Source organism: Salvelinus namaycush, chromosome 25 (assembly GCF_016432855.1).
Source record: "Salvelinus namaycush isolate Seneca chromosome 25, SaNama_1.0, whole genome shotgun sequence".
Classification (NCBI taxonomy): domain Eukaryota; kingdom Metazoa; phylum Chordata; class Actinopteri; order Salmoniformes; family Salmonidae; genus Salvelinus; species Salvelinus namaycush.
Genome location: NC_052331.1, coordinates 40,819,996 through 40,842,949, shown reverse-complemented (window position 1 = coordinate 40,842,949; position 22,954 = coordinate 40,819,996). Strand labels below are relative to the sequence as shown.

Here is a 22,954-nt window from a genome sequence, read left to right as displayed (position 1 = left end):
GAAGTGGAGACAACAGGCAAGTCAACAGTAATAGCAAATGAGATGATAACAGGAATTGTGTATGTACGTAAGGCAGGGGTTCCCAAACCTTTCTGACCCACAATCCCATTTTGATATCCATGTAAAAGAAAATGATGTAATCAACGGCCAATGTTTACTTTTTTTTTTTAAATTGGGGCTATGACAGTCTGTTACAAATCAGTCTGACAGTATTTCCATCTGAAGGAATTATGCATCAGAAAGGTATTGGGAAGTTCAGAAGATCATCAGGCAATAATGTTGTATGAGCTTCTGTGTAGAAAAGAATAACATCGATGATATTTTCACCCCAGTCTGATTTAGTGCCTGGTCTTGTCCACTCTGTTCTAATGAGTCCTTGTGGGCATTGTAGAGGGAAACAGAAGACATGCATGAGTTCCTGAGAGTTATCTGTCAGTGATCAGGTCATAATATTTTGTAACTTTAAACAGAGCCACATTTGTAGGAAGAAAACAGAAACCACTCTGTTTATTACAACCACATCTAGCGGCTACCGGAGGTTACCGACATATTTATTTTATCTGAATTTCCCATGTGGAGTCGCGACCCCTAGTTTGTGAAACACTGATGTAAGGAGTGTTTTGGAATGTCATCATATGCCTTTGATAATGCCTTGGAAGCCTAATTGCAGTTATAGTATATAGAGAGTTCTATTGAGTGGATTATTTTTGAAGTTGAGTGTTTTTTGTAGTTGAAATGCCATAATATGCTTTAGAATGCCAAGGTAGTGGGCAGCCTAAGGCAGGGATTCAATCTGTATAGCGCTGTCGACAATGCGGCTTTAAAAGGCAATATTCCTGCGTTCGCGAAGACCGCATTCATGGTAAACGATGCATATGTCAGCTCAATCGGAGATTAACTTTTAATGGTGCATTGTCGAAAAAGGGCGATCGGATTGCAGTTACAGTGTTGACTCTATAGTTATATTGTGCAAAGCCAGCGGCCTTTTGACCTGGTATCTATAGGTCACTAAATCCATAGACAAGCATTAATTTAGTATGGATACTAGGAAAAGAAGCCTTAGCTTGAAGTCAAAATTATTTTATCTATTCAATCCAAGGCATGTTATCGACAAACACATAGCATTTGACCTTTAAAAAGGTGATTTACACTTCAGCCGACATGCACAGCGTTTATTGGGAATGCGATCTCCGCAAACATCGTGTAAAATGCGCATCGTTGGCTATCTAGTGCAATGCTCTACAACGCGCCTTGGATTAAATCACGGCCTGCCTTGGCTCAGCATCAGGGGGGGCTATACACTCTTAGGAAAAAAAAGTGCTTTTTAGAAACTAAAATGGATCTTCGCGGTCTTCATTGGAGAACCTTGTTGGTTCCAGGTAGAACCCATTCGGTTCTAAGTAGAACCCTTTCCACACATGGTTCTACATGGAACCCCAAATGGTTCTACCTGGAACTAAAAAAGGTTTGTACCTGGAACCAAAAAGTGTTCTTCTACGGGGAGTGTTGAAGAACCCTTTCGGAACCCTTTTTTTCTAAGAGTGTAGGAGAGGCTCTTTCTGGCAGGTATGAGGTGCCGAACCCCTGTGCCAAGTTTGTCTGTGGAAAAACAAGTTTGCTCATCCCTATTAGCTATATGGAGAATAGACTGGTAGGGAGCGCCGATAGATACACTTGTAGAATATCAAATAGTAAAACAATAAAAACATTTGATCACAAAAAAAAGAAGCTCCGTTTTGCCAGTCTCCTGCATGATAAAGCCATATACTGAAGCATAGATATCAGCCATGCCCTTAAACAAAGATAACTCATACCTGGCTCTCCCAGACATCCAGACTTTAAAAGCAGTTATCTGATGGGATCTGTTACCAACGACATGAGAGGTCTCTTACACTCATTCAAATTCAAGGCACATCGAAACTCTAAAAAAAAACTCTATCATGAACACAATCTGCTGTTCACTCACTCAACTATACTTTATTGTACGTAGGCAAGAGCACGTAGTTAGTCCAACAGAGTTACCATACTGTAGTTTCCTAAAAGGGAGGCATAGACCAAGTGACTGTGAGAGCTCTCAGCAGCAGCTTTGATGGTCTCTAAAACACAGGCTGTTCCCTCCATTAAGGCCTGTGGACAGGGATAAGGATGGTTTGAAGAGAGTACAAGCTGATGTAGCAATGCTAATGCTGTACATTCTGCTAAATGGGGATGGTTTGGCACTTCAGATGTCCTTTGATATCCTTTTAGCCAAAATAGAACATTGTAAAAGGTCAGAATTCAAATTGTATTTATATGCATGTTCTTAAGTCGTGGCCATTGCTTAGCAACACATTATTCATGTGTGTGTACCTTGTCTTGCGCACACACACACACAACACACCCACATGTACTCTCTCACACACACACTCTGTCTCTCACCATATGCACACACTCTCTTACACAACCCCAAAGCACACAGTTATATGATTAGTATAATGACTGACATCAATCACAGTACTGTGTGTTCCCTGGATGAACGGCACAGTGTTCACTTAGAGTCCCACTCTTATCATTAGTGACCTCAGCAGGATTCCAGGGGAGAGCGTACTCTGTTGAGTGCCACTATCATTAGTGACCTCAACAGGAGTCCAGGGGAGAACGTACTCTGTTGAGTGCCACTCTATCATTAGTGACCTCAGCAGGAGTCCAGCGGAGAGTGTCTTTTATGTTATGGATGAGTTGTTCATCAAGACCCTCACAGAGTATGAATGTAAGAAAGGCACTGTGTGATCTACTGTAGCTGTCTCTGTGATGTAGCTGTGTGTGTGTGTGTGTGTGTGTGTGTGTGTGTGTGTGTGTGTGTGTGTGTGTGTGTGTGTGTGCGTGCTTGTGCCTGTCTGTCCTATTACCTTGAGAGACCCTCAGGGCTCATAGGATTGAGCAGACAGACAGACGCTTCAACACTGATATCATCTCACTCCCCGACCAGTGTTCTGCCACTCTGAATGGGACAGGTGATGAGCTGTGAGTCAGTGCTGTCAGTGTGTGTGTGCAGATGTTTCCTTATCTGTTGTACTACTCTGTATTTATTCAGGGAAAACCCCATTGAGACCAGGGTGTCATTCCCAAGGGTGCCCTGATCACAACAATACGACAACCAATACAATGTACAACAAAACGGCAATCGATACAAAACAGTTACATTCCTTAGCTGCTAGGTCTTCAATCAACACCCTAAACTGCCAGAGGCACCAGATCATCCAATTGTAATGAGTTCTGCAAATTGTTCCAGCAGTGAGGCGCATTAAAACTTAATTGCGGATTTACCTAATTCAGTGGAGACGCGAGGAAGTGAACCCCTAACCCTGTGAACTGGTTTGGTAACTCATGTCTTTATACTTCAATAAGGAAGTTAGGTAAGTTGTGAAGAGTGTGTAGTCGGGCTTTGCAAACAAAAAGGGAGAAATCAAGAGATCTATGGGACTTTAATGAGGACCAGCCAACCTTTTGATACAGGACGCAGTGATGAGTATTAAAACTGTCACCTAGTGATAAAGCGAAGGGCGCTACGGTAGACGGCATCCAAAGGTTTAGGAGAAATGGCTGCTGCATTCTAGTAAATTGAGTCACCATAGTCAAGAACTGGCAGGGAAGTTGACTGTACAATCTGCTTTCTGCTGTTTCGGGAGAGGCAAGATCTATTTCTAAAAAAGAAGCCCGCTTTAAATCTTAGCTTTTTAACTAGTTCATCAGTGTTTTTTAAACATTAAATCCTTGTTAATCAAAAAACCCAGATATTTATAGAAAGAAAAAAAACTCACCCAAATGAATAGCCCCGTTGGAAAATATAAATGGACTGTTTGAAAATGTGAATCACATTTTTATTTTCCGTACCCCAGTTTGGGAATACCTGTCCTCGGCTAATGACTTCTCCAAAAGATAACTGGAGTCAGGAGTCAGCTAACTTGGAGTCCAATCAATGAGATGAGATTGTGAGTTTTTTTTATAGGGCAGGGCAGCTCAGCTCTAAACAACATCTCCAATTTGCTACAAAACTCACAATTTGCTATTCACAAGAAGCATTACCTGATGTGAACCATGGCTCGAAACAAAAGAGATCTCAGAAGACCTAAGATTAATTGTTGACTTGCATAAAGCTGGAAAGGGTTACAAATGTATCTCTAAAAGCCTTGATGTTCATCAGTCCATGGTAAGACAAATTGTATATAAATGGAGAAAGTTCAGCACTGTTGCTACTCTCCCTGGGAGTGGCCGTCCTGCAAAGATGACTGCAAGAGCACAGCACAGAATGCTCAATCGGGTGAAGAAGAATCCCAGAGTGTCAGCTAAATCTCTGGAACATGCTAACAACTATGTTGACGAGGCTACGATACGTAAAACACTAAACCAAAATGGTGTTCATGGGGAGGACACCATGGAAGAAGCCACTGCTGTCCAAAAAAAACATTACAGCACGCCTGAAGTTTGCAAAAGAGCACTTGGATGTTCCACAGCGCTACTGGCTAAATATTCGGTGAACAGATTAAAATAAAGTCGAGTTGTTTGGAAGGAACATAAAGGCACAAGCACAACAACATCAAAACCTCATCTCCATTACCACCTCAACACTGGCCAATGTGTTACTATGCATGACAATGCCCCTGTGTAAAAGCTTAACTCCTCTGTCCTCATTCAACCACTCTGGAGCCTAAATCTGCAGTATGCTTCCCTGTCATATAGGAAACCATAGATGCCCAACTCTCATTTTGCAGCTTGGGGATGGAAATCGATGATCACAGGTCAAATCCCAACTGTAAAGTATGGTGGAGAGAGCGAAAGAGAAAGATCATGGTTTGGGGCTGCTTTGCTTGTATCATCGATGGAAAAATGAATTCCCAAGTTTATCAAGACATTTTGCTGGAGAATGTAAGGCTATCTGTGCACCAAATGAAGCTCAACAGAAGTTAGGTGATGCAACAGGACAACGACCCAAAACACAGAAGTAAATCAACAGAATTGCTTAAACAGAAAAAAAATACGCCTTCTGGAGTGGCCCAGTCATAGTCCTGGCCTCAACCCGATTGAGATGCTCTGGCATGACTTCAAAAGAGCGGTTCACACCAGACATCCCAAGAATATTGCTGAACTGAAACAGTTTTGTAAAGATGAATGGTTCAATATTCCTCCTGACCGTTGTGCAGGTCTGATCCACAACTACAGAAAAAGTTCTGCCAAAGGAGGGTCTACCAGTTATTAAATCCAAGAGTTCACATACTTTTCCCACCCTGCACTGTGAATGTTTACACAGTGTGTTCAATAAAGACATGGAAACATATAAATTGTTTGTGTGTTATTAGTTTAAGCAGACTGTGTTTGTCTATTGTTGTGACTTAGATGAAGATCAGATACAATTGTATTACCAATTTATGCAGAAATCCAAGTAATTCCAATGGGTTCACATACTTTTTCTTGCCACTGTATATTGCCACTGCATAAGTGCTGCTCTCCACTTTCTGGAGGACCGAGTTTTGAAATCAGTGGAATTAGAGTATGATAGCTAAGGAGATGGAGAAAACACCTGTCCCTGGATTACATCTTCAAACTAAGGTCAACCATGGCATCCATGACAGGGAGAAGCGTCCATTCCACGTATACAGAAAAGATAGTCTAGCTTGCTACATTTTCAGATATTACACGTTTCTAATTTTGACTTTTTCATTTCAAGTTAGCTAGCTCATTATTCATATCTCAGAGCCATTTGCTTTGCTAGTTATAGCTGGTTGGTTAGCTAACATTGAATCTAGTTGGTTAGCTACCTGCAGATTCATGCAGGGTAGAAACGTCATAAATTGTGATAATGGTTCATTGTTTAGCTAGCTAGCTACACGTCGTAACAAAATAATCCACTATGCAAGTATCCATTTCAATAGGGCGAGTAAAATGGTCAGTGAGCTGTTCTCTCATTTGTCTGGAAGTAGCTAGCAAGCTAGCCAACGTTAGCCATTTAGTTTGGGTGCTTGACTGCTGTTAGGTCAGCTAGCTGTATGATCTGTGTAGTATAGTAATATTATTCGTATCTCAGAACCATTTGCTTTGCTAGATATAGCCTAATGTTAAATAACTAACATTGAACCTGGTTGGTTAGCTACCTGCAGATTCATGCAGGGTAGTAACGTCATGAGTTGGGATTATGGTTTATTGTTTAGCTAGCTAGCTACAGGTCTTAGACTTGACACCATCAAAAAAATCACACATTGTGTCTGTCCTGTCTGACCACTTGCAATAAGCCTGATTTCAGTCAACCTTTGAATGAGAGTGTGTAACAGTGTGAAAGACCTTGGAAAGGTCTATAAATAGGGCAGCACAATGATTTTTAATCATCTAAGCAATTTAACACATCATCTAAAACAAGCGCAGCTGCTGAAACGGTGTTATGTCGAAGGTCTACAGCCAGACTGGTGCACATTAAGAATAGAGCGAGAAGTTAAAGTTATTAGCTGACAGTTGGCCATGGATTCTTAAAGTGTGTGTGGTCTGTGTGAAGTGTTCAGACAGTGATCCTGAAGCTGCTGTGTTTATGTTCCAGACATCAACATGGCAGGAGAACCGAGACCCTACAGGCCAAAGGTGGTGGGCTCCAAGAGGCCCCTCTCCTCTCTCTACAGGTCAGGGTCATAAGCATGACCATAGAAATAGATTGTCATTCTGTGAGCAGGACACAACCATAGAAACACTTTGTACTACTCTATAAATAGAGTTGGCTAAAGGAGCGTTTCTCAAACCTTTTTTTTGTGCCAGAGAGTGACAAGCTATGGCCACTTCCTTCTTGGAAGAACCACTTTCATTAAAACCACTTACATTAATAAACCACTTACACTAAAAACCCACTTACATTTATAAAACCACTTTCACTAAAACCCACTTTCATTAATACTAGCCCTTGAGTAGGGACAAAATCAGTGTCACCCAACCATACCAGGGACTGATCAACATCCCTTTTGTTTTGTCAGTGGCTTATTGTATGTACATCTCTATTTCTGTCTTTACAGTGGCTATGAGTTTGACTACGACTATTACAGAGAGGATTTCTACAGCAGGTATGCAAATTATTCTGCTCTGTTCTATTCTAGTATTTTCTTTGGAAAACAATGTACTCCGCTTTACCTATTTAACTACTTCTTAAAACTTTTGCCTCGTCTCCCCAGGTTATTTGAGTATCATGGACGCGTGGTGGAGCCCCCCATCCGATCGCCGATACCTGCCAAACGATCTCGTGTCGTGGTCCCGTCCCTGCGGCGAATCAAATCTTCCTTGCCGGTCAGGACCTGCTCTGACTCCTTTTCTTCTTCCAGACCTCTTCCTCCGTCCTCGCCTCTACCTCTCACTTCTGGGTCTTCAGCTGCAGGACCTATGTGTATGTCTAATACTCTAGTCACTCTGCCTGCCTCTGTCCTACTCTTTCTCCCTCTATCCTCCCCTCTCTCTGTCCTATCTCTGTCTTCGGCTCCTCTGTCCTCCCCTCGCTCCGTCCTCCCCCTCTCCTTTCTCTGTCCTCCTCTCCCTCCGTTCTCACCCCTATCTCTGTCCTCCCCTCTCCCTCCGTTCTCACCCCTATCTCTGTCCTCCCCTCTCCCTCCGCTCTCACCCCTATCTCTCTCCCCCTTCTGCACTGCTCTGTCTCCTACTCTTTGACAGAACTGTTTTGGTGAAGTCATAGTTAAGAAGCATATTCTTTTCAAGAAACATCATTTGTCTCTGTTTTTGTATATTCCCAGTAAAGACCGACCAGTTGGTAACCATCAAACAGGAGCTGTCCCAGATTAAGACCAAGATCGACTCTCTACTGGGGCGTCTGGAGAGGATTGAGAGACAGCATCGCACAGAGGCAGGTAAGAGTGTTCAGACTGTGTGTGTCCTGTCCTGTGAGTGTCAGACTAACCTCTAACCTGACCTCATCTTCTCTCTCTCTCTCTCATCCCCCCCTTCCCCCAGCAGCCCAGAGGAAACAGGGAGGAGTGTATAAGTGTCTCCGTGCCAAGACCGCTGACCTCTCCGGAGACGTGGAGGCGGGAGAGATGACAGACGAAGCAAACGAGGATGTCTTTGACGATGAAGGCACTAACGATATGGTGAGGAGGCCAAGGGGTATTTTTGTTATTTTATTAGGATCCCCCCCATTAGCTGTTGCAAAAGCAGCAGCTACTCTTCCTGGGGTTCCACACAAAACATGAAACATAATACAGAACGACAGAATACAGAACATCATTAGACAAGAACAACTCAAGGACAGAACTACATAATAAAAAAATAAAAAGTCAAGTTAGAGGTTAGTCTGTCATCGTACATCTGAAGGCTTAATTTTTTTTTGCCCAGAGCCTTATGTGGATGATACCTAAGCCGCATTATGAGTAAACCACTGTGTGTTGTTATACAATGGCTGAGTCTAATCCTGAATGGTTAAAACAGTATCACTGCTTACTGTGTTCTTTTCTTCTTTTCAGATAGAAAACCACTTATCAGACATTGACAATTGAGAGAGGTCAGTTTATCACTCAGGTGACATGTTTGGTTCAATTTAAACGAGTTAATTAGAAGTGTTTATTATAAGTGTCAGTGTAAGGGCCAGTGGGTGTAGGCTTTTGTTCCAGCCAAGCGGTAGCGACGGGATTCCAGATCTTTTGGCTCCGCTCACCTAAACGAGATGTCTATTTGGATGAAAAAAATTAAAAATAGCACATTTCATAGCAAAAAAATGTAACATTGCAAAAATTGAGCGTGGACCAGAATGAGGCTTTTTCCCCGACGACCTATTGTTCCTGCAGTGACTCAGGAATCAGCATCTTCAGGGAATGTTTTTACAACTTACCTCCAGATAATCATTGTCTGGAGCTCATAAAGCAATAGTAGGATCCTTCCACCAATTCAGTACCTTTTGAGAAGAGTAAACTTGGTGCAAATTTAAATACATGTACATTTCACAAAATTTTGGACATTCTGTCATAAAGAGCACATGTTCAACTTAATATAAAATGTTTCCATCTCAAGGGGTGAAATAAAAACGTTTACTACAGGGTTGACGATTTCATTTTAAAATCAGCCATATATCCCTGTCTGAAGGGGGAATGGAAGCTTACTGTGTGAAACAGGGAGGGGCAATTGAATGCAAGCTATAAAAAAAACACACATTGTTAAAAAAAAATTTAGCCTGTCTACGGTATCTATGGTTAACGTGTTATACTCGACCCGCTCAGTTTTCCACCACAAAACACCAGAAAAATGTCCAAAAAGAATAGAAGCAGCTCACCTGCTTTTACACTATGTCTATTTCTTTAGAAAAAAAATATTGAAAAAGGAATAGTTTCACTATATTAAAATGAGAGTTCAGTTCACATAACAGGGTTGACTTTAAAATGAGGAACAGACGTAAATGAAATCACATGAAATAAATAATAATCTACAGAAATGACTTTGTAAAAGCAACAAAACAACTAGGGCTTCACAATGATGGTGAAAACTTGACATTTTGGGGTTAAGTGGGTTAAAATCTTCCTAGAAGTCACAGCGGGTGCATGGAGGGACATGTAAAAATACTTAAAATGTGGCACATCAGCAAGTCTTTACTCAGGAGAGCCAAATGAGCGGCTCTTTTTACAGATGCAATTCGGTTCCTGAGGTTCACTAAAAAGATCTGTTCTTTCACCAACAACCCATCCCTACCCAAGCAGTAAGACACCTGATAGCAATGATCAGCAAATCATAGTCTTCTGTCAAGACTTTTAAAAATCGGGTTTGTTATGGCTTGGTTGGCACAAAAGCCTGCACCGACACAGGCTCACTGCGGATAAGAATGGCCACCTATGCTGTAGATCCACAACCCGTTTGACTTAATATAATTAGTCTATAGAATGCAGGGATTAGCCTGGTCCCAGATATGTTTGTGTTGCCTTGCCGACTCCTATGGTCTGTCTTGCAAGAGCACAAACAGATCTGGTACCAGGCTAGGAATTTGGCTCCATAAGAAATTGCTGTGTTTTACTTGTCTTTATTTCAAGTTGAGAAGAACCCAAATAGGCAATCATTATCTTCTAGTTTAATTCACAGTTTTTCTAAATTGCCTGTCATTTTTGGTGTCTATAGCAGTAAAATGGCTGTTTTTCAGCAGTTATCTCTGATGTCTGTTGAGCATGTCAAAAAGACAAAATCTCTCCTTCCCTTTTTCCCTCTGCTGGTTCACATTGAAATGTCCCCTGATTTGTCTAATATTTTTGGGGGGCAGAAAGCAGAGATTTTTTTTATATGATATTTGGGGGAAACTCCCATTCTAAGGTTCTCCCTATTATGAAGAACCTAGTTTCAATCATTGCTTTTCGTACAGTTGATTAGGATGAGGATGTTGACAATGACAATAATAATTCATATTGTTTTGGCTATTACTGATCATGACAATGATGACAATAAGGTTCACAATTAATATAAATCATCTTATTGTGTGTTGTTATGCTTCTTGTTCACAGGGAGGTAAAAATAAAGCCTCATTGGTCGTTTGAAGAACCAATAGAGAACATCAGGACCTGAATGACCAATCAATGGAAAAAAGGAAAAGACTCTGAGAGAAAGACTCGTGGACCAGTGTGCTTGTTTGCCCATCAAGACACAACACTGTGTGCGTATTGATGCGGTACTACAATGTTGTACTTTAATTTCATACAATACATTTACCAGACTACTGTATTTTATTCTAGTCATCTAAGAAATGAGTTAATGCAGGGTGTGAAAAAGAGTTGCTCTCATTGAGTGTGGCTTTACATGCACACAATAATGCGATTATTGTGGATAGTCAGATTAATATAATAGTTCAATTAAAACATTTACATGCTTTGCAAGAGGAACGATTTCTCTAATAATCCTGTTTACATGGACACATATGAAATCAGGCTACCTGATGGCACTCTGATCAATGCCGAAAATCGGCAATCAAAATAAATGTTCTAGTAAGAATATTTGATTCTGAGTTTGGACATTTAAAGTGTGTATTTGAAAACTACTTCTACTACGCATACATTCAGTAGCTCCGAACTCACTTCACTTGTGCTGAAGAGGGAGGCTCGCTTGGCTGGTGTTAGAAAATGCGCATATCAAACACACCGCTGGAACACCGTTTAAGGTGGTTACCTGTCCTAATAAATGAAAAGATTGCTCAGAAAACCTTCTTTTTTTTCTCGGCATATGCTTACTTTTATTTTGACCTTACACCGATTAAGATAAGCAGAGTAAGGTGGTTACATGACTATTGTATAATCTGTCTACTGTCATAGATCAGTTTGATATCGAATTATTAGTGTGCATGTAAACATACTCATTGTTCTCAGACTAATAGTTCTGGTTTCAAGGTATTATCGTCTAAAACGTGAATGGCAAAATTCAGAAGAAATGGTTTGTGTTGGAATTGTGACTTTGAATTTTAATTTATTTGTTGCAACTGTTGTATGGCCACCTATGAAATGGGTTAGGGGACAAGACAAAAAGGTTTTAGAAATTACAGTCTCACAGGGAGCAGTTTTCAGATGTTGTTTGAAAATGGTGGACCACCTCAAAATTCTGCCATTTGCTTAATATTGGCACTAAAATGTGTGTTATTTAATAAACTACAGTACTAGTCAAAAGTTGACACACCTACTCATTCCAGGGTTTTTCTTTATTTTTACTATTTTCTACAATGTCGAATAATAGTGAAGACATCAAAACTATGAAATAACAAAAATGGAGTCATGTAGTAACCAAAAAAAGTGTTAAACTAATCAAAATATATGTTACATTCTTCAAAGTAGCCACCCTATGTCTTGATGACATCTTTCCACACTCTTGGCATTCTCTCACCCAGCTTCCCTCAACCCATGTTCATGTCCAATGGCCGATGAGCACCGATATGTTTCATCTAGAATTTCTCTTCAAATGACAAGGATTAGCAAGGATTAGCCAGTAGATTGTCAACTTTACTCATGATGACGACTGCTAGCTAAGATTTTGAAAGTATGATGTTGACATGATCAGTCCATACAAAGCTACGGTAGATAGAACGTGATTTGACGTCATTTTTATCTGTGGCCAATGACCATGAGCCTTCTTGGATGGGCACTTCTAATGTAAATCAAATGTCAGCACCCAAGGGGCTTGAATTTTCAAGCTCTACCTTTAGATTTGGCCGAGACGTAGTGTCCCCATGAGTGACAGAAAACTGAGTCCAATTACAGCGCAACTAGAGAACATTACCAACCCGTACTCTCCGTATTTTCCGCTGGCTGCCCCACCACCACAGAAAGCACTGAGCTAGGCTGAAACACCTGCATTTTGGAGCTGCCTTAATCAAGAAAGCAAAAAAGATACCATGTTTGTATGGAGGCTTTATTAACTCAATGTTTTTTTAAATCCCATTTTTACATTGTTTGCAAACTAATATGTGACACGTATCAATGCCAAAATAACATGCAATACAGGCAACCCCCTCATTTTTTAAGAGCAAAAAATCGAATCCAATTTTATTTGTCACATGCATCGAATATAGCAGGTGTAGACCTTACAAGCCCTTAACCAACAATGCTTTGAGAAGTTAAGAAGAAAAACATGTTAAGTAACAAAAATTGAAAATAAGAGTAACAGATAATTAAACAGCAGCAGTAAAATAACAATAGCGAGACTATATACGGGGGGTACCGGTTAGTCGAGGTAATTGAGGTGATATGTACATGTAGATAGAGTTAAAGTGACCATGCATAGATAATAAACAGAGAGTAGCAGCAGCGTAAAGCGGGGTCTGGGTTGCCCTTTGATTGGCTAGTCAGGAGTCTTATGGCTTGGGGGTAGAATCTGTTAAGAAGCCTTTTATACCTAGACTTGGCGCTTCGGTACCGCTTGCCGTGCAGTAGCAGAGAGAACAGTCTATGACTAGGGTGGCTGGGGTCTTTGACAATTTTTGGGCCTTCCTCTGACACCGCCTGGTATAGAGGTCCTGGATGGCAGGAAGCTTGGCCCCAGTCATATACTGGGCCGTACGCACTACCCTCTGTAGTGCCTTGCGGTCGGAGGCCGAGCAGATTCCGTACCACGCAGTGATGCAACCAGTCAGGATGCTCTCGATGGTGCAGCTGTAGAACCTTTTGAGGATCTGAGGATCCATGCCAAATCTTTTCAGTCTACTGAGGGGGAATAGGCTTTGTGGTGCTCTCTTCACAACTGTCTTAGTGTGTTTGGACCATGATAGTTTGTTGGTGATGTGGACACCAAGGAACTTGAAGTTCTCAACCTGCTCCACTGCAGCCCTTTTCCTTTTCCTGTAGTCCACAGTCATCTCCATTGGTAGGATATATGTCATCGTAGCTCGTCTATTTTATTATAGATTGATTGTACATTGGCTAATAGGACCGATGGTAAAGGTAGATTACCCTCTCGGCGACGGATCCTAACAAGGCACCCGGATCTTTGTCCACGATACCTCCGTCTCTTTCTCCTGGGGATGAGGGCCTTCCTGGGCATCTGAAGTAAATCCTTCCAGTCCGACTCGTTGAAGAAAAACTATTCCTCCAGTATGGGGTGAGTAATCACTGTCCTGATATCTAGAAGCTCTTTTCGGTCATAAGACACAGTGGCAGAAACATTATGTACAAAACAACGTGAAAAAACGTACACTTTAGCACAATTTGTTACGGGATTGTAAAACGTCAGCCATCTCCTTCGGCGGCATTCTCACAATGTGGGGCTCAAAACAGTTGCCCTGGATGACGGGTTGCTACTGTTTACAGCTGTCAAATCCACAAGCGGCTCGTTGCGTTACCTTATCGCAGAGACTTCCATTTGATGGAAGAGGGTGCAGCACCCTATCTACATTGACGGGACAGTAGTGGAGAGGGTGGAGAGTTTTAAAATCCTCTGCGTACACATCACGGACAAACTGAAATGGTCCACCCACACAGACAGCGTGGTGAAGGGGCGCAGCAGCGCAACATGATCTCATGTTAAAATGTACATCTGCCTTCTGTACCCCTCCTGCTGCGTCTCTGTGTGTGACACAAGATCAAGAGGCGTGTTTGAATGCTCGTCATTATTTTGACCAATCGTCTTGCGTACACAGATTTGGGTATTGTCACCATTCTGCCGCCTTGTAGAGCACACATTCTTTTGAAATGGCTGTGAACCTGGCTCATTAGAGCCACTTCCTCTTGAACTTGCAGACGTGTTGCTGTGCGTTTTGTTGCCAACCTTACTTTGCTAGCTGACAACTTTACGGTTTTTACTTTTTACTTTTTAATTACCGTTTATCTTTTTAGTTTTTCCCTCACAACTTTTTTCCCTCATTCAACTTTTTCACTCTGGACGCTTTATCTGGACATGGTTCGTCAGCACCTTCAACAGCCGAAGCTAAGTAGTAACATTAACATGATGCCTTCTAATTGCAGTCGCTGTACTCATAATATACAGGAGAACGATCGCCTTATGGCGAGGATAGCTGTGCTGCAAGCCCAGCTTCAGACGCAATCGTTAGGCAAGGGTAATTTCAGTGTACGAAAGGATGAAACAGCATCTGTGCCACCAGTAAGTACAGATAGTAATACAAATCCCCCCGCACAGTCACCGCAGCCGGACAACTTTCTCATGGCTTCTGGAGGGAAATGCTGTAGGAATGCTCAACCGGTGTCGCTCATTCAGCCGACAGAAACTTTCAACCGGTTTTCCCCATTAAGTAGCGAGTCGGAGTCTGAGTCTTCTTTGTCTCTACTCCTCCCGTTACGGGGTCAGAGACGCCGAAGCTTCCCACCATTAGCTCTGACAAATTGAAAACCCTAGTCATTGGCGACTCCATTACCCGCAGTATTAGACTTAAAACGAATCACCCAGCGATCATACACTGTTTACCAGGGGGCAGGGCTACCGACGTTAAGGCTAATCTGAAGATGGTGCTGGCTAAAGCTAAAACTGGCGAGTGTAGAGAGTATAGAGATATTGTTATCCACGTCGGCACCAACGATGTTAGGATGAAACAGTCAGAGGTCACCAAGCGCAACATAGCTTCAGCGTGTAAATCAGCTAGAAAGATGTGTCGGCATCGAGTAATTGTCTCTGGCCCCCTCCCAGTTAGGGGGAGTGATGAGCTCTACAGCAGAGTCTCACAACTCAATCGCTGGTTGAAAACTGTTTTCTGCCCCTCCCAAAAGATAGAATTTGTAGATAATTGGCACTCTTTCTGGGACTCACCCATAAACAGGACCAAGCCTGACCTGCTGAGGAGTGACGGACTCCATCCTAGCTGGAGGGGTGCGCTCATCTTATCTACCAACATAGACAGGGCTCTAACTCCTCTAGCTCCACAATGAAATAGGGTGCAGGCCAGGCAGCAGGCTGTTAGCCAACCTGCCAGCTTAGTGGAGTCTGCCACTAGTATAGTCAGTGGAGTCTGCCACTAGCATAGTCAGTGTAGTCAGCTCAGCTATCCCCATTGAGACTGTGTCTCTGCCTCGACCTAGGTTGGGCAAAACTAAACATGGCAGTGTTCGCCTTAGCAATCCCACTAGGATAAAGACCTCCTCCATTCCTGCCATTATTGAAAGAGATCGTGATACCTCACATCTCAAAATAGGGCTTAGCAATCCCACTAGGATAAAGACCTCCTCCATTCCTGCCATTATTGAAAGAGATCGTGATACCTCACATCTCAAAATAGGGCTACTTAATGTTAGATCCTTCACTTCAAAGGCAGTTATAGTCAATGAACTAATCACTGATCATAATCTTGATGTAATTGGCCTGACTGAAACATGGCTTAAGCCTGATGAATTTACTGTGTTAAATGAGGCCTCCCCTCCTGGTTACACTAGTGACCATATCCCCCGTGCATCCCGCAAAGGCGGAGGTGTTGCTAACATTTACGATAGCAAATTTCAATTTACAAAAAAAAAAATGACGTTTTCGTCTTTTGAGCTTCTAGTCATGAAATCTATGCAGCCTACTCAATCACTTTTTATAGCTACTCTTTACAGGCCTCCTGGGCCATATACAGCGTTCCTCACTGAGTTCCTTGAATTCCTATTGGACCTTGTAGTCATAGCAGATAATATTCAAATTTTTGGTGATTTTAATATTCATATGGAAAAGTCCACAGACCCACTCCAAAAGGCTTTTGGAGCCATCATCGACTCAGTGGGTTTTGTCCAACATGTCTCTGGACCTACTCACTGCTACAGTCATACTCTGGACCTAGTTTTGTCCCATGGATAATGTATACATGCATAAATGTTGTGGATCCTAATGTTTTTCCTCATAATCCTGGACTATCGGACCACCATTTTATTACGTTTGCAATCGCAACAAATAATCTGCTCAGACCCCAACCAAGGAGCATCAAAAGTCGTGCTATAAATTCTCAGACAACACAAAGATTCCTTGATGCCCTTCCAGACTCCTTCTGCCTACCCAAGGACGTCAGAGGACAAAAATCAGTTAACCACCTAACTGAGGAACTCAATTTAATCTTGCGCAATACCCTAGATGCAGTTGCACCCCTAAAAACTAAAAACATTTGTCATAAGAAACTAGCTCCCTGGTATACAGAAAATACCCGAGCTCTGAAGCAAGCTTCCAGAAAATTGGAACGGAAATGGCTCCACACCAAACTGGAAGCCTTCCGACTAGCTTGGAAAGACAGTATCGTGCAGTATCGAAGAGCCCTCACTGCTGCTCGATCATCCTACTTTTCCAACTTAATTGAGGAAAATAAGAACAATCCAAAATGTATTTTTGATACTGTTGCAAAGCTAACTAAAAAGCAGCATTCCCCAAGTGAGGATGGCTTTCACTTCAGCAGTAATAAATTCATGAACTTCTTTGAGGAAAAGATCATGATCATTAGAAAGCAAATTACGGACTCCTCTTTAAATCTGCGTATTCCTCCAAAGCTTAGCTGTCCTGAGTCTGCACAACTCGGCCAGGACCTAGGATCAAGAGAGACACTCAAGTGTTTTAGTACTATATATCTTGACACAATGATGAAAATAATCATGGCCTCTAAACCTTCAAGCAATTCAACTTCTATAAAATTAACTTTTTGTGTGTTGACCTTGTGACAAACTTGTTTAGCATTTGAATCTGTTTGCTCAACTACATTGTAAATAATTGTCCGTTTTAATTGTGCAATGTCTTTGATCAGTTGGAAGGAATGTCACGAACCGGCTCGAAGCCCGTAACAAAAACGGGAGACAACGTGGAGATAAGGAATAACAAAATATATTTATTAACTGAGGTAACCTATATACAAATAAACAATGCTGTGTGTAGTTAGTAATGTAAGTGAGTGGTTGGTTGCGTGCATAGATGTGATACTGAAGAGTGCCAAAGCAAACAAACAAAACAGCCACAGAAATGCCACAACCAAAATCCAACAGTGTGTCTGCATGGAGAGTCTCCTCAATGAATGGGGAAGAGGTGTATTTATCCCGGGACACATCCGGGCCCAGGTGTGTCCCATTTTGCTGAAGACCTTCCCGGTTCCGCCCAATGACATCCTAATAAGGAAAACAAGAGCAAAGAAAGAATACGGCAGACAGAGTGTGAGGGTCATCACAGGGCCGACTCTCTTCTCTGTATAGATCAATGATGTCGCTCTTGCTGCTGGTGATTCTCTGATCCACCTCTACGCAGACGACACCATTCTGTATACTTCCGGCCCTTCTTTGGACACTGTGTTAACTAACCTCCATACGAGGTTCAATGCCATACAACTCTCCTTCCGTGGCCTCCAACTGCTCTTAAATGCAAGTAAAACTAAATGCATGCTCTTCAACCGATCACTGCCCGCAACTGCCCGCCCGTCCAGCATCACTACTCTGGACAGTTCTGACTTAGAATATGAGAATCTGAGAATATGTGGACAACTACAAATACCTAGGTGTCTGGTTAGACTGTAAACTCTCTTTCCAGACTCACATTAAGCATCTCCAATCCAAAATTAAATCTAATATCAGCTTCCTATTTCGCAACAACGCATCCTTCACTCATGCTGCCAAACATACCCTATTAAAACTGACTATCCTACCGATCCTTGACTTCGGCGATGTCATTTACAAAATAGCTTCCAACACTCTACTCAACAAAATGGATGCAGTCTATCACAGTGCCATACGTTTTGTCACCAAAGCCCCATATACTACCCACCACTGCGATCTGTACGCTCTCGTTGGCTGGCTCTCGCTTCATACTCGTCGCCAAACCCACTGGCTCCGCCTTATCTCAGCTCACTGGTCACCATAGCAGCACCCACCCGTAGTACATGCTCCAGCAGGTATACTTCCCTGGTCACCCCCAAAGCCAATTCCTTCTTTGGCCGCCTTTCCTTCCAGTTCTCTGCTGCCAATGACTGGAACAAACTGCAAAAATCACTAAAGTTGGAGACTCATATCTCCCTCACTAACTTTAAGCACCAGCTGTCAGAGCAGCTCACAGATCACTGCACCTGTACACAGCCCATCCAACTACCTCATCCCCATCTTTTGTAGGTTCATCAGAGGTCCTGAAGAGTTTGCTGACATTTTGGGCAGGTTGGGAGGTCCTTTCTTCATCTCTGGAGGTGGCAGTTGTTGACTGTGCCCTTCCACAGTCATCAACATGCTTTTTTAACCCTGAAGCTGTCTGACTGTGCCCTTCCACAGTCATCAACATGCTTTTTTAACCCTGAAGCTGTCGAAAAATACTGTGACTTATGAGGATTTTGAAAAAGACCTGATGCCAAGCATCTCCTCATCCTACTCTGGGTTTGGTCCGTTTTGATTCAAAGCCCTGCAGGAAGACACAATGTTCATATCAGCTCAATAAATGTTTTATAGAGCTTTTTACTGTTGTTTGTTATACTTTACACAGAGAATAGTAAACATTGATACAGTGATGCAGACACATTGATAAAGTGGCTTACATTTTACATCCTACATTCTAACGGTAAAAAAATCAAATCTGTACAATTTGAAAGATTAAAGATAGAGCTAGATTAAAGGTAGTGCTCACTACCTCATCAATTCCCAATGGCATTGCAGGCAGTTGCATTCTAGATCCTATTGGAGGAGGAACCTGAAGCTGAGGGGCCAGTTCAAAGGCCTACCCTCCATATCCACTCCCATTATCCCTATTTAAAAGTCCTGTCTTGAAAAGTTTCCTCAAGGAAGTGCCTATGCAGTCAAGCAGCAGAAGAAAAATGTGCCTTTAGAAGCTCAGTGTAATTGGCTAATCCAAATTGATGGCCACAAACTAGCAGAGGAAAATAATTGCTGGTTGTAAATTAAAAATTGAAAAGGAGTTTCCAGGAAATTGTGATATTAATGCACTGCCTCATTTCTATATTGGATAAATGAATTAAGGACGTGAGGACAAATATTGAGTTAGTATGTGTTCTGGGTCCCTCTCAAAGAAACAAATGCTAATTGTGACTGACAAATCCTCTTTATAGATGGCAAACAATTTACCTTTGAAGCCAGGTGGGATTTTCCAACTGTGGGAAACATACTGTATTAGGGAATATTGTGTGGTATGTCTATCAGGTATGAAGGTAAGACCCAGATGCAGACAACATCGAATTAACAATGGTTTAATAATCCAACAGGGGCAGGCAATAGACAGGTCAAGGCAGGCAGGGGTCAGTAAACCAGAGGTGGAGCAACGGTACTGGACAGCAGGCAGGCTCAGGGTAGGCAGAGGTCAATAATCCAGAGGTGAGGCAAAGGTACAGGTCGGCAGGAAGAGTGGTCAGGCAGGCGGGCTCAGAGTCCGGAAAGGCAAGGGTCAAAACCAGGAGGGCGAGAAAAAGTGAGACTGGGCACAGCAGGATCTGAGACACAAAAACACTGGTTGACTTGACAAACAAGACGAACTGGCAAACGGAGAACACAGGTATAAATACACAGGGGATAATGGGTAAGATGTGCGACACCTGGAGGGGGGTGGAGACAACCACAAAGACAAGTGAAACAGAGCAGGGTGTGACAATATTTACATTTACATTTAAGTCATTTAGCAGACGCTCTTATCCAGAGCGACTTACAAATCGGAAAGTTCATAGATATTCATCCTGGTCCCCCCGTGGGAAATGAACCCACAACCCTGGCATTGCAAGCGCCATGCTCTACCAACTGAGCCACACGGGACCAATTCCTATGTACTTTTTCTATGCCTGCACTACAAAGTGAACTGCAAGGCAAGTTACCCTCTAAAACTGAAATACAAGAAACTGAAATAAAAAAACTGAAGCTTCATCGGATGCTTGAACATTTTGTATATATCTACAACATATCCTCTCGATATAACTGCATTTACCCTGAAATATGTTTTCCACCACACCGAGGGAGAAGGTGTCTCAAATGGCCAATCAATGTTAGAGGTGCCCTTGATAACAACAAAAAAAGGCCCATCGCTCCTCCAGCTTAACTCGTCCTTCACCTGCCTGCGGCTCTGCTGGATCCACTTTGTGCTCTCGTTTTCTGCAATAAAGCGCCTGATGTATATTAACCGACATTGGTGTTCATAAGGTCTGATAGACAGATCCATCATCTGGTGAAAAAGTGGAGGTGTTTCTTTAACTGGGTCTGAGAGGAGCAGGACACCAGAGGCAGCAATGAAGTGAAAACAGATGGATTCTGAAAGCTGAAATTAATTAGGAAAAAAATTAAATAGTGTACAGGGTTCAGTACAGGGGCATCCAAACTGCCTGTGTGTACTCTGGGCTTGTATAATTCAACTGAACAGGTCACGCTACAAAACTGTTTGGAGGAATTAACACAGAGGCCAGGGGAAATCTGGGTGGACTAAAAGTCAAAAACCAGACAGAGATTTAAATGTAGCATGCCCATGGGTAAGGGGCCAGATCCAAGCCAAAGCAATGTTAGAAATTCAAAGAGGCATTATGTTTCTGACTTGTTATGTCTCACTTTCTGCTTAATTACCAAGTTACCTCAAACAGCCTGTCTGTTGAATTTAACATGAAGTTTTAGGAAGGACAAGCCCTTCTGAGTAAACAACAAATTATGACTGTGTGCACTCCGCAGTTAGGAAGTCTTCTCTGCCTTGTACTGCAAGACATGGAAATTATAGCTCTAACGCTGTATAAATGTTCAAACAGTGTGGGACAGTGATAAGACATTACTCTTATTTTTCAGCCCTCTCCCTTTTCTTATATTGAAATATGCAGCAAGGCCTTTGGCACAGTTCATTAATACACAAAGATACAGTATATCATGAATACATTATTTGGGGACTTTGAGAATATGTGATGGCGGGTAATTACAATGAACTGTGTATACTGTTGCATTAACATAATTTGATTAGATTTAGACTATCAACTTGGAGCCAGGAGGATATTTAAGGCCAACAGGGGTTAATTCAGCACCCAGGAGTCAGTGTTTCCTGTCACACGCTGAGGGATGAACATGTGAGCAATGTCTCAAGGCCTCCCCAGTGTTATAAATCTGACAGTAGACGGGCAGTGCAGCCGTTTGACCCCTGAACTCTCCTGATGAGAGGGTGGTGTTTCAAGGCAATGATAAGGGCTTTAGCCCAGGGAATCCTGACACTGAATAAACGTGATGTATTGTAACAGAAGCCAGATGTGGGGTCACACCACTTGCACATTCCACTAACACCTTATAACAAACTTCCCTCAGAGTCCAAACATTTAATGAAGAAAATGGATAGTTTAGTGTGAAGGAGTCAGAGAGTGAAAAGGGAGAGGCCCATTTACATGTATTAGTGTGCCCTACCAAGGTGACTGGCTTCAGTTGGTCTTGTAGGGGTTTGGAGCACCTGATCCTGTTTGAGGCCCCCGGTCACGTTCCATCCCTGTCTCCCTACGCTGTGATGTGATGTCCTCGTTCCGTGGCCTGGCTCAAATTGAAATCACAAGTTGCTTCAATGGCCATTGCCTCTGTGTTCTGGGGGTCTGTGGAGAGCTGGCTGTTTCGGCAAGCCTATCCACACTGTTGCAGGGTTCGACCCCAGAATATTATAGCATAGATAACACTGAGGAATAAAAGGACCACAATCAAATCAAATCTTATTAGTCACATGCGCCAAATACAACAGGTGTAGACCTTAGTGAAATGCTTACTTATGAGCCCCTAACCAACAATGCAGTTTAAAAAAAAATACAGATAAGAATAAGAGATAAAAGTAACAAGTAATTAAAGAGCAGCAGTAAAAAAAAAATATATATATATATATATATACAGGGGGGTGCCGGTACCATGGTCATTACGGTGCATGATGGTCGTGGTGAGGGTCGTATTTTGAGTTTGCTTGTCTCATGATTGGTAGTTAGACGTACTTCACCAGAAATATATATTTTTTAAACAGTCATGAAGAATACATTCAGTTGAAGTTGAAGTGACACTTTTCGTTATACTCTTTAGTTGAACTGTTCAGACGGTCTGTCTGCTTACTAGTGTAAAAGACTGCAGCCATGTCTTATTATTGACCATTTCTCACCTCAGTTTTACTGAGACAGTCAATGGGGACAGGGCAAACTGTACCATTTCGAATTAAAGAACAGAATTGAGCGGTTATTGAACACCCTTTTCTAAAGGCTCCACAAGTAAACATCAGTAATGTTTGTTTACCATGCTTCTTCCTTTTTGTCCTTTGGACGTTAAAATCCCGATTTTCAAAGACAAACTCAAAAATGGTGATGACAGTTTTCACAGAACAGCATCTTAAGTAAAGCACTTCGGCAAATGAATACAACCTAGACAAGTTGTCAGACAATCAATGATTGATTTTACGTCACATTCACTCATTCTTTTGGGAGGTAAAATGCTTTGGAACTAAATGAGCCATATACAACACATTTTACAGAGGACCATGTGACTCACAGTTCAGCCTGTAGTTTCTTATTACAGTGATTTGCTTGTTGAATGATGAGTTTGAATGAGTGGCACTCAATTGTTCAAATTACCAT

The 22,954-nt window shown here is 42.1% G+C and overlaps 1 protein-coding gene across 1 annotated transcript in view; it reads left to right on the top strand.

The window, feature by feature from the left end:
- Nucleotides 1–22,954, top strand: part of LOC120019949 (RNA-binding Raly-like protein) — a 67,431-nt gene that overhangs the window by 29,155 nt on the left and 15,322 nt on the right. Inside the window, exons 2-6 of the mRNA XM_038963360.1 lie at nt 6,566–6,644; nt 7,029–7,076; nt 7,185–7,381; nt 7,743–7,868; nt 7,972–8,108. Coding sequence (XP_038819288.1) covers nt 6,566–6,644; nt 7,029–7,076; nt 7,185–7,381; nt 7,743–7,868; nt 7,972–8,108 — 587 coding nt within the window. The remainder of the gene's footprint in view (nt 1–6,565; nt 6,645–7,028; nt 7,077–7,184; nt 7,382–7,742; nt 7,869–7,971; nt 8,109–22,954) is intronic.